The sequence below is a fragment of the Orcinus orca genome, chromosome 5 (assembly GCF_937001465.1).
Source record: "Orcinus orca chromosome 5, mOrcOrc1.1, whole genome shotgun sequence".
NCBI lineage: Eukaryota > Metazoa > Chordata > Mammalia > Artiodactyla > Delphinidae > Orcinus > Orcinus orca.
In genome coordinates, this window is record NC_064563.1 from 101903102 (window position 1) to 101916272 (window position 13171).

Genomic DNA, 13171 nt, shown 5'->3' on the forward strand with positions numbered 1-13171 from the left:
CTTTTTCTACATTCATCAGGGGTTTGTTTTCTACTCATTACATAGAGAGCGGGTCTTGTTACCTTGCCTCTCATGAACCTGAAATATCTTCAGGGCAGATTAAAGGAGCAAAAGAAGTCTGGCACCAAGGGAAGATTTGGCTCAGACCTTACACTATAGGATTTGCTATTCAATGAGACAATGTCATATTAAATATTACTTCGAACCCTTGTGATTTGGCACCTGTGGCCTCATTTGGCCTCCAAAACTTATTTGGCACTAACTTGTTGAACACGGACACTTCCTTTCATCTCTCATTATTATGAACATTTATTGACCATCGTCAGAGTGCTGCCTGCCATAGAACAATGAGGTACTGGAGGTCCCTGCCCCGGGGGCTTAACCACATTAATGGAGAAGGCAAGAGGATACAGATTTAGGGTGGAAATGTGAAAGGCTGTTGGTGGTATAGTTCTAATGTTCACCATTGTCTCTCTACTATCTTCTGGAGGAAGGCTGAGGAGGGCTATCCAGAAGTAACACTGTAAAGCTGGTAGGCAGATGGTGAAGATTATTTAAATCAAGAGAGCAAAGAGGAACAACACTGAGAAATGAGAACAAAAGAGCACTAGGAACAAAGGCCACGGGCTAGAGGAAAAGGAAAATAGTGGGACAAATGTAAATTGTACACCAAGGAATCAGTATATTAAGAACGGTATTTCTACATGTATCAAAGTAGTTTAAGAGGGAGAATTTAAAAGATCACATTTTTTAGCCATATAGGATGCAAAGGTTTTTTGTCTTGAAGAAAAATGAAAGTAAACAAACCATTACCAAAAAATAGGAATGACTGAAGTGATTCTCAATCCCTGTTTAGCCACTCCAGAAGATATGGGAATATTCAGCTATTTCTGTTTGCCCAGGAACAGCTTCCAGATGGAACTCTTCGGGTGTGAGAATGCTAAGGCTCTTCTTGACTCAAATGATACACAGACAATTCTCCGGCTCCATCTGTACATCACAATTCCCATATCTTGGCACTGCTGGTGCACTGGCCCTTCCTGCCCCCCTGCTTGTAGCAGGGAGACTGTGGGCCTCATGAGGCATAACTGACTTCCACTTGCTTTAAGGCCATGTGCATAAAAATACTAAATGAACACCATCTAACAAAGAGGTGGGGGAAACTAATAATTTCAGATAAATATATACAGAGGAGGTGCTTACACAAGAGAGTAAAATACCATTCATGTGTCTCATTCTCTGACAAGAAATGACAGAACACAAACCTAACTTTAGTGAGAGTACTTCCTCTCAAACATGCAGCCACCCTTCACAAAAGCAAGACTAATTTATTCTAAGGAGTCAAAGAATAATGTTTACTTCCTTCCTCAAACAAAGTGATGTAAGCCACTCCCGAATCAGTGACCCTCAGTACAAAGAAAGAAAGAAAGAATATCATAACCCCCATAAACGTGGTTTGAGTAAATATAACTAAAGGACTATCTGATTGAAACTCTGAAAAATACTGTGAAAGTTTAGTGATTGTATTTTTAGTGTTAGATAATATCTACTTGGAAAGAAAATAAAAATTAAGAAATACATGATTGAGATAGTTAATGAGACCTTAGAGGGTGTAATAATGGATTTCAAATTAAGGCTCAATTTCTGTGTTTTCTTCGGAGAATTCATTTTATGTGGAAAACCCTAAAGGAGACTGATGTCACACGTTGAGTTTAGGCCAAAATGTTTGCCAAGTGATGTCGCTGTCGTAATCAGTAAACAATTGGCTTTCCCACTGCAGGAGGGTGGGGGCAGGGAACAGCTCAGGAAACCCTGTTCCCAAGCGTGTTAATGCAAAGTTTCCTTCGCTGTAATCTGTGCAGTTTGGTCTGTCCATAAAATAATTATAGCGACATTTCATGACAACCTTCTGTTCACTGACCAGCTCCAATGTGTGGATGTGTGTGTCACTGATGACCTGAATTATGTACTTGGCTGAATTACAAGTGGCGTCTATGTGAAAGGTTTTATACAAAAGCAATGCCAGTAATTTTTGGCCTTTCTGGATGGCTTCACAGGAAAGCCAAAACAAAAATCACTTTTAGTCAGTGCAATTTTGCAAAATTTTCCCATAAGTGAAATGCCAATTTTGTCTGTACTTTCAAAAAAGCTTGCATAATTTTTTTCCTTTTTCAGTTTCAATGGGGGAAAAGGCTGTGAAGGAAAAAAAAAAAAAAAAGTTTCCTTTTTTTGAAACCATGCTTTCTTTTTTAGAACACTAAAACAAACCATGTATACGAACCATATATATTACTGCATTTCTGGCCTTGAAACCACTGAAGTGGGAAACAAATATTGGTATGGCAACTCTGTCTAAAAATGACTTCAACTATGTATTTTTTTAAAGCTTTAAATTACTTTTCATAATATCTTGGCCAAGTAGGTTAGCACTGTTAATTCTGGTTTCATAAAGCAGGACTTCAAATGGTAGCTTCTCAAGAGCAACATAGGAAGGAAGGAGTCACAGGCAGAATTAATTTCTTGTTCCTGTCCTAAGCAGGTGTGACTAGATAGCATAGTGGCTCAGGGGGCAGAAGGGTCTTTGCAGGAAAGTCAGCAGGGACCCAGCTTCAAGGGTTGTTGCCTTGACCATACCTTGGACTAAGTCCTTAGTAAAGAACAAAGTCTTTCCCCCGTCCCTTTGGCGGAAGCAACTTTATAAAGAAAGATTTCCATCATCAACTCTTTTCTACTATGACAGGCCTGTTTTCTAGATGGGCATCAGGAAAGGTGAGTGAAACACTGAGCTATATTTGACCCTCCTGTTAACTGAGTATATTGGATTACTATCAAAGGCTTCTCTCAAAAAACATCAAATCTTCTTTCTAGAGGCTTTGGATACTCCCCTGAAATATAAATATATAAATTTAAATATATAAATGAATAAGTGTATTAATCTATCTAATTTTTTAGTTAGTTTAACTAACTAGTTAGCTATTTAGTGCTGCTTGCCACTCATTCATTCACTAAAACAAAAAACAAAAAAACCCCAAACTAAAAACAAACAAAAAACCCCCCAATTAACTAAATACCTGCTACATGCCAGGTCCTGTGCTAGATCCTAGGTGAAGTAGGTAGATGTGTTCATCACTGACATAAAACTCCAACTCATTTGTGCATGTGTAAAACAGAGACACCACTGTAGACTTTATGATTTGATACTAATGCTGCCAGGGCACTATGAGATCATGATAGGTAGGAAAAAAAGGCACCAGTATGGTACAAAAATATAATACATGAAATACTTATGAAAATAAAACATTCAGGAGAACTCAATAAACACATTAAACTAGAGTACTTTACTAGAGAATTCAATATCTTGCAACTATTGCCATTAGGATTTTCTATTTCTTTGGTCTTAAACCTCAGCTTTTAAGAATATCCCATGAAGCATAACACAGTGGGCATAAGGTTTTTTAAAAATAAATAAACTAAGTCTACTTTTTAAAAATCATATTTGGAAAGCCAGCAGTTTTAAATTTCATGCACACTAAACTATTGTTGTAGAATGCATTGTACTCAAATGCAATCATTTCCTTTCAGTTTTCTGGCAAGGAGTTATATGTATTACATACTCTCAAGGCTATGTCTTGCAAGTTGTGAAATGGATGCCAGATCTCCATTTGACCTTTGTCATTGGTATCCAGTTCTTTGTTAGAACAAAATGGAGACCACCACAAACACATATTTTGATATTATAATTCTACAGAAAATCACAATGTGATCAGCCTAGTGTTCATATACCTCAGACCTAATAGGGTCTGGGTAGGGATGCAGAGCGATTACCTCACAAGGATACCAAAAAACCCATTTAGGACTGTACATCATAACTTAACTTTCAACAGATGTCACAAAACCATACCCTTGTAACTGCACAATTCAGTGGTTTCTATACAAAACCATTTAATTATAGAGGTTAAAATTTGGATAGAGCGATGATGCTATTTTATTGCTGTTCCTTCCCAGAAAGCTGAACTAAACTTTACAAATAATATTGGGTGTGTATGTGTATATACAATGATTAGTGAATTTACTGCTCACAAAAGAATACTACAAATGTTAAAAAGCAGTCTAAAAGGAAACATAACGAGCACAGTGAAGGATGAACTGGGAACTTGGAGATAGGGGACTCTGGTCTGCAGATTGGATCTGCAGCTCGTGTGTAACCCTGGGTAAATTCCATTTCTCCAATCTTGTATGTAAAAAAAAAATAGGACAGGCTTACATCATTTGTGTCTCTTTCAGATCTAAAAATCTGTGATTATGTGATTGTTACGAATAAGCAACTTTTACTTCAAGCCTATGACTCTAACCCACACTATCAAAAGAGGTCAGTGAGAATGACAGCACCTCAACCACCAGCTTCAAATCCAAGTCTGTAGTATTTCCATTCTTAAAGGATATCTAGATTTAGGTACATCCTATTGTTTCTTGAATGTCACATATTCAAATCTGAACTTATCATCTTTGTAAATGCAGGTAAATTTACAACTTTTCTGTTCCTGTTTATTCCACCACAGTGAATCAATCTATCAGATAATCATAAAGAATTATGGAGATCTCTGAATCCTAAATTTAAATCAGAAAAGACCTCGCAATCTAGACCAACCCTCTAATTTTTGAATTGTGAAAAGTGAGGCCCATCAAGACTCAGCTAGAAACCTCCAAATCTTGCTGCTAAACAGCAGCAGAGCCAGACCAGAAGCTAGCTCCCCTGATAACATATTCGGCACTGTTCTCCCCAGAATCATTACTAGGTGCTCAAGCCTTGTGCTTGGTATTGTGGGAAATCCAAAGAAATTTAAGACATAATTACAATTGAAAAGATAAGACCCTCATAAAGTAATCTACAGATGATTCAGGTGTTCATTCTGTGGTACTGACACTGCCGTTGCAACATTATAAAAGGTCAGTCAAGAAGGATATTAAGGACTGTAATTATCCAACAGCCCGCATAGCCCTAGGAGAATGCAGGACATACAGTAAGCCCTGGATAAATATATCTAACTGGCTCATAGCTACTAGCTTAACAGCCCTATAAAACAGGAAGCCAAAGACTGAATGTGGAAAGGCAACCTCAAACTTCTGTTCCATCTGACTATAAAATGTAAAGAGGGAGAAGAGTCATTAAACCATATCAAAATAGAAAATTTTGCCTCATAAATGGAAATCAAGGTGGAACATTAGAATTAAGCTGTATCCTGAATTTGCAACTTGTAGGTAAACTTTCCTGGCAAATGTATATTATTTCTCATGAGAAGATGAAGCCAAATGGCTTTGGCCAGCCATTACAATGGGAGATGCCTGGCACAAATGATGAGTAAATATCACTGCACAGAAAGGCCTTTCCTTGGAAGGGTGTAGGGTATTGGAGCTAAAAGCATAGACCCTGGAGTCAGAACCAACAAGAGTTTGAAGCATGGTCCCATCCTCTCATCTGGTCCTACTAGCTATTTGACCTTGAACAAAGTATTTAGTTTCTGTAAGTCTCAGTTTCACTATCTGTTAAAAAAAATGATATGGATCTCACAAGTTCTTACAATTACTAAATTATATAATGCCTAAAAAAGTGCTAAGTATGGTGTCTGACACTCAGTAAGCATTAGCATCTTTCTTCAAATTTGCCTTTCTTCAAATTAGTTCATTTGTATACTCTGTGCCACACCACCGGGCATTTTATGGATTGCCAGGAAGGCACCTAACTGGACCCTATGCTGGGTGCTAAGGATGTGATGATGAATAAAAGCTTTCAAGGGACATACCCTTCAGTATGGGGAACAAAGACACAAAAACAAGTGCAATGTTGTGTTACAGATGCAATGACAACTGAGAATACAGAGCAGGCACAAATGAAGGATCATTCTCTAGGCCTGGTTGTATCTTACTTGCTTCAGAGTAGGGGTATTGGCTGAATGTCGTAATGATCTAACACTGTAACACCGAGCTGGACACTATAGTACTCAAAAACTTTTTTTCCCCCTAAACCATGGAGACCTATTTCCCCCTTGGGAAGCATAAACAGAAAGGTTAATGCAATGATATTATGAAAAGCACAGCCTACCACATACTCAAAGTTAAGACTCAACGCAAAATGATGGGTTTTAAGTGCACCAAAAGACTCCACTGTTCCTTGGGCCTGCCAGTGTCACAAGATCCCCACACTAATCACATCTTCTTGCCTAAAGGGATTAAGTGGGTTTTTGATTTGTTTTGTTCACAGTTCCTCTGCAGGGCCAAGAGCATGGAAAAGTATAATAAATATTTGTTGAATAAATGACTAAAATGTAGAAAAAGTTGTTACATTTTAATTTATTATTTTCCATTAATATCTTCTCATAAATTAGCTTCTGGATTAGTTCTTTTCACTTAGCCCAGCTTTGGAGAATAGTATATAAAAGAAGTCAATTTTGATAGGGGAAGCAAAATAAGCTTGAGAGCTTTGGGATTATCCTAGAGAGAGTAGATATAAAACAGGATGGGTCAAGGCACTGGAGGAGAGAATGATTCAAAAATGGATTTTAAAGTTAAAAAACATAAGAAACATTAACCATTTAAAAAGCTAAAAATAACTCTCTCAATTCATACTTTGCATAGTTTTTGTACCCTACATTTTCACTAATAAAAACATCATGAACATTTTCCTAAATCACCAACTACTCCTCAACACCGTAATTTTTAAGTACATGAATGCTACTGTGTCATATAGATGTAATTTATTTAACAAGCTCACTATTGTGGGCATTTAGATTCCTTCTACTTTTTCATTTTTATAAAGTACACTATGATGAATAGCCTCATACTCCAGTTAATTTTTACACCCTCCTGATTGTTGCCTTAGAATAAAGTTTTAGGTGTGGAATTGCTGGGTCAAAAGTTATAAAACTTTTAAGGATTTTGAAAACTGTAGCTAAATTGCCATCTATAAATAGACTATTTATACTATCACTAGTAATGAAGGAGAGTACCCATTTCTTACTTCATAACTTTGCCTGGGACTAAACTTGAATCTGACCTCATTTAAAACATGACGTTAAAAAGTATGTAAAGTGAATGTTCGTAACATGAATCAGACTTTCCCACTGACTTAAGCTTTGGTTTTAGAGATGTGTTACTTCTGACAAAAAAAATTCTAACATATCACCAAAAACATACTCAAACATAACATTTCCTTGAAAGAATATTTTGCCATTGTCAATATAATTTCAGTATATTTCCTCTTTCAGTATATTTCCTCTTCCCCGACAAATTCAGATGGCTTATCATCACTGATGTTCCAAAACACTGCTTCTGTTGCTCTTTCTCTGAAAGGTTTGAAACCTCCTCTCTCTGTATAATCCCACACAAGACTTAAGAGTCCAAATTCAGAATCCTGGCTCACCTTTCCCACCACATGACGAATTTGGCAATAGTTCATAATGCTTAGAGTACTGGCCTTACAAAGACAAGTTTGATTTGTTTAACACTGTGGAATCCAAAGTTCACTTTGTCAAATTCCCCTTTAATAATTTGGTTGGTTAGGAGTACGTGAGAATTCCATAACAATTTCTCCTATTCAACTCAATTTCTACTCGCCAATTCTCACTTCCTCATGTATCCTCCCTATTTATCATGCATAATACATTATGCCCATAGTATTTTCCCATTTATTTCTATGACTTTCCTGATGACAGCGTGAAATATCTGAGATGCCTGGTGAACAGGTAATTTATATCTTCAGAAGATGTTTCAGAAGAAACATATTTGCAGGATTTATGAGGCTGAGTACGTGTTTTCTTCAAAATAATTAATTTCTACCTCACAGTTTGTCACTTTATATTATGCTTTTTTTTTGTTCTGAGTACATATGACATTCAAGGCATTTCATGCCATAACAAACACTGGAATATATATATATATACACATATATATATATATATATACACACACACTCACACACACACACATATGTGTGTGTATATATATATATATATGTAAAGAAAAAAGTTAGGAAAAAAGAGAATCATGTGTGGCTGTCACAACACTGTTTAGTAAACATTTCCTTCAAAGATATCAGAGAGATCTCAAAATGCAATATTTATCAGTAATGCCCGTTAGTGAGGACCAAATATAAGTGGCAATTAAAAAGACCATTTCCCTGTGGGGCACAACTGTCATTTGCTTTATGTCAAATTACTTCTTACTCTAAACAGATTTGTCGATTAATCAAATTCCAGCTAATAATCTACTCAAGAACACTCCAGCTGTTTTATACACATACTTCCAAACATGATAGCATTAAGCCATTAGGACAGCACTTAGATTAAATGAATGGTCTTTTATGTGTTTATTTGCAGAGACAAAGATGGAGAACCCCCGTGGCTTCTTCATGTAGAAGAATTCAGTGGCTTACTCTCAACATTCCTTTGAAAGATAAGATTTTTATCAATAAACAAAGAGGCACAAAATAACAAAAATGTTGGAAGGGGGAAAAAAATCACTCCTTAATTTTCACCTGTGTTGAAATCTAAGTGAGGCATGCCTCAATAACAAAGCAGAGCAAATCAGATAAAACTTCATCCTGAAAAAAACCTCTGGATGGCAAGAAATGAATTCTCTTCTAGACTGGAAGGGTTTAATCTTGAAACATACCTCCTTGTCTCCTCTGAATAAGCCTGTATTTTTCAAATTGATTTTATTTTGTTTGTTAGGGAACATGTGGGGCAGTCACTCAGTTTCCACTTCCAGTTCCAGAAAGAAGCCTCAGGAATCCAAAGAGGTTTGTAGCTTCGGAACGAACTTTTCTTGTACCATGACTGAACGCTCAGAACTCACCAAAGCATGCAAAGAACCCAAAGAAAGTTGGTTAGCTTCTTTGGACTTCAGATATACCATACAAGGGTGAGAGAGGGAAAAAAGGACAAACATACAATCGCAGGCAATTCAGATGAACCCAAATTCCAAAATGTTTCAGAAACAATGTTCAAGTTCTGCTTTTATTAAATGGTGATAGCTAATTCATACTTTCTTGTCGATGGTGTATTTATTAACAATTATTTTCATTTAAAATATATCCAAAACATAAAAGGGCATGTGGCGGGGAGGATGCTGCAGCCTCAAATGCCTTCAGGGGCCAGCAGGGTAAGGTAAATGACAGGAGCAGGCTGGCTGTATACAATAGGGAACGGTGAAGACCTCGAAAACCTGCAAAGCTCAAGCCCATCTGGTTAGCTATCTAAATAATTACTTCAGTATTATCAATAAATAAGAAATAGGCCCTATGACACAGTTGATCCAGAAATGAAGAAGCAAGACTTTAGGAGTCCAGCTCTGAGAACAAGATATGTATGGTGAAGAAAGAGAACCAATGTTCTCTGGAACCTTGTAACAGAAGATGTGTACTGAATCAGGAGGATAAGCACTGGGCACCCACACTAGGAAGTACAGGTGAGGTGGACAAGCCTGTTTATCATGGCTTCTTTTCTGCCTTCTCTTTCCCACTCGTGTATAAGCTCCTCAAGAGCTGAGACATGTTGTTTTGTTTATCTCTGTATCCCTAGCCCCTTGAAGAGAGTGCCCAATGGATATTTATAGAATAAATAAGTGTATTACTCTCTCCAAACACAGTCACTAACATGAGTACTATAACTGGTAGCAGCAGCTACGGGGACTTCAAAGAAGCTGTTGGTTTTAGTGGAGACGGCTGCCCAAAGGTCCCCTGCTTTTTTTTTTTTTTTAACTTAAGTATACTTGATTTATAATGTTGTGTTAGTTTCTGGTATACAACAAAGTGATTCAGATTTTATGTGTGTGTGTGTGTGTGTGTGTGTGTGTGTGTGTGTATAAACACGTATGCATTCTTTTTCAGATTCTTTTCCATTACAGTTTATTATAAGATACTGAAGACAGTTCCCTGTGCTATACAGTATGACCTTGTTGTTTATCCATTTTATATATAGTAATATGTATCTACTAATCCTAAACTCCTAATTTATCCCTCTCCCCCTTCCCCTTTGGTAACTATAAGTTTGTTCTCTGTCTGTGAGTTTGTTTGTTTTGTAAATAAGGTTCCCTGCTTTTTGATGGCAAAAATAAAAATGTGTTATTCTTTGTTACTGCTTCTAAATGTTTTTATACTGACATATATATGTCACACTACTGAATTAATATAAAAACATTAAATTTCGTCAAGTTCTGTGTGTATATATATATATATATGTATATCTCACACATTTGAAAACAAAACAAAATAATAAAATGACAACAAAGGTGCAACCAGCAAAATCAATATTGTGAGAATTCTGTATAACAAACAACTTGCTTTCATTAACGAACAACGTACAGGGGAAATATAGAGGGGAAATTTTAAGCTAAAGGAATTTAAACATTTCCATAAAGTGCAAAGCATGATCTTATTTGAATCTTGATTTGAAGACACTGTAAGAGACAAAAAGAGAGATAGACAGAAAATATGAAAATCAGGGAAATTTGAAAACTGTGATATTTCACAAGATGAAAGAATTATTCCTCATGTTTGGGTATGTTAATCGTATTGTGATGTATATTTTAAAACAAAACCTTATCTTTTAGAGATATATTCTGAGAATATTAAAAAATGAAATAATAGGATGTTTGGGATTTGCTTCAAAATAATCCAGATTGGGGAGCATAGTATAGGGAAGGAAAAGTAATTCCCCCTCTACCCTTTTGAGTTCTTCACTAAGACCACTGAAATAAAAGACAGGTTAGAGGCGCCTTCAAGATGGCAGAGGAGTAAGACATGGAGATCACCTTCCTCCCCACAAATACATCAAAATTACATCTACATGTGGAACAACTCCAACAGAACACCTACTGAACACTGGCAGAAGACCTCAGACTTCCAAAGGAGTTTCTTCCCAAGGCAAGAAACTCCCTGCATACCTGGACGTGTGGCTGACAGGGACTTGGTGCTCTGGCCGGGTGTCAGGCCTGAGCCTCTAAGGTGGGAGAGCCAAGTTCAGGACATTGTTCCACCAGAGACCACCCGGCCCCATGTAATATCAAACGGCGAAAGCCCTGCCAGAGATCTCCATCCTAATGCTATGACTCAGCTCCACTCAACAACCAGCAAGCTACAGTGCTGGACACCCTATGCCAAAAAACTAGCAAGACAGGAACACAACCCCACCCATTAGCAGAGAGGCTGCCTCAAATCATAATAAGGTCACAGACACCCCAAAACACAGCACTGGATGCAATGCTGCCCAGCAGAAAGAAAAGATCCAGCCTCATCCACCAAAACACGGCACCAGTCCCTGCCACCAGGAGGCCTATATAACCCACTGAACCAATCTTACCCACTGGGAGCAGACACCAAAAACAATGGGAACTACGAACCTGCAGCCTGAGAAAAGGAGACCCCAAACACAGTAAGTTAAGCAAAATGAGAAGACAGAGAAACACACAGCAGTTGAAGGAGCAAGCTAAAAACCCATCAGACCAAACAAATGAAGAGGGAATAGGCAGTCTACCTGAAAAAGAATTCAGAATAATGATAGTAAAGATGATCCAAAATCTTGGAATGAGAATGGAGAAAATACAAGAAACGTTTAACAAGGACCTAGAAGAACTAAAGAGCAAACAAACAATGATGAACAACACAATAAATGAAATTAAGAATTCTCTAGAAGGAATCAGTAGCAGAAAAACTGAGGCAGAAGAATGGATAAGTGACCTGGAAGACAAAATACTGGAAATAACTACCACAGAGCAGGATAAAGAAAAAAGAATGAAAAGACTTGAGGACACTCTCAGAGACCTCTGGGACAACATTAAATACACCAAAATTGGAGTTACAGGGGTCCCAGAAGAAGAAGAGAAAAAGAAGGGACTAAAAAAATATTTGAAGAGATTATAGTTGAAAAAATCCCTAATATGGGTAAGGAATAGTCAAGTCCAGGAAGCCCAGACAGCCCCATACAGGATAAATCCAAGGAGAAACACACCAAGACACATATTAATCAAACTATCAAAAATTAAACACAAAGAAAAACATTTAAAAGCAGCAAGGGAAAAACAACAAATAACATACAAGGGAATCCCCATAAGGTTAACAGCTGATCTTTCAGCAGCAACACTGCAAGCCACAAGGGAGTGGCAGGGAGTGGAAGGAAGTGACATATTTAAAGTGATGAAAGGGAAGAACCTACAACCAAGATTACTCTACCCAGCAAGGATCTCATTCAGATTCAACGGAGAAATTAAAACCTTTACAGACGAGCAAAAGCTAAGAGAACTCAGCACCACCAAACCAGCATTACAACAAATGTTAAAGGAACTTCTCTAGGCAAGAAACACAAGAGAAGGAAAAGACCTACAATAACAAACCCAAAACGATTAAGAAAAGGGTAATAAGAACATACATATCGATAACTACGCTAAATGTAAATGGATTAAATGGTCCAACAAAAAGACACAGACTTGCTGAATGGATACAAAAACAAGACCCGTATATATGCTGTCTAAAAGAGACCTACTTCAGACCTAGGGACACATACAGACTGAAAGTAAGGGGATGGAAAAAGATATTCCATGCAAATAGAAATCAGAAGAAAGCTGGAGTAGCAATTCTCATATCAGACTTAATAGACTTTAAAATAAAGACCATTACAAAAGACAAAGAAGGACACTACATAATGATCAAGGGATCAATCCAAGAAGATATAACAATTGTAAATATTTATGCACACAACATAGGAGCACCTCAACACATAAGGCAAATGCTAACAGCCATAAAATGGGAAATCGACAGTAACACAATCATAGTAGGGGACTTTAACACCCCACTTTCACCAATGGACAGATCATCCAAAAAGAAAATAAATAAGGAAACACAAGCTTTAAATGATACATTAAACAAGACGGACGTAATTGATATTTATAGGACATTCCATCCAAAAACAACAGAATACACTTTCTTCTCAAGTGCTCATGTAACATTCTTCAGGATAGATCATATTTTGGGTCAAAAATCAAGCCTTGGTAGATTTAAGAAAATTGAAATCGTATCAAGTATCTTTTCTGACCACAATGCTATGAGACTAGATATCAATTACAGGAAAAAAATCTGTAAAAAATACAAACACATGGAGGCTAAACAATACACTACTAAATA

At 37.1% G+C, this 13171-nt stretch overlaps 2 protein-coding genes across 5 annotated transcripts in view; one reads left to right on the top strand and one right to left on the bottom strand.

Annotated features, from left to right (window-relative positions):
- The window catches only part of LOC101284504 (filamin A-interacting protein 1-like), a 202414-nt gene extending 192287 nt beyond the window's left edge, over window positions 1-10127 (top strand). The window contains exon 6 of the mRNA XM_033433324.2: window positions 8373-10127. Coding sequence (XP_033289215.2) covers window positions 8373-8445 — 73 coding nt within the window. The 3' untranslated portion in view covers window positions 8446-10127. The remainder of the gene's footprint in view (window positions 1-8372) is intronic.
- CMSS1 (cms1 ribosomal small subunit homolog) overlaps window positions 1-13171 on the bottom strand; it is a 382810-nt gene that overhangs the window by 262530 nt on the left and 107109 nt on the right. The window lies entirely within an intron of this gene.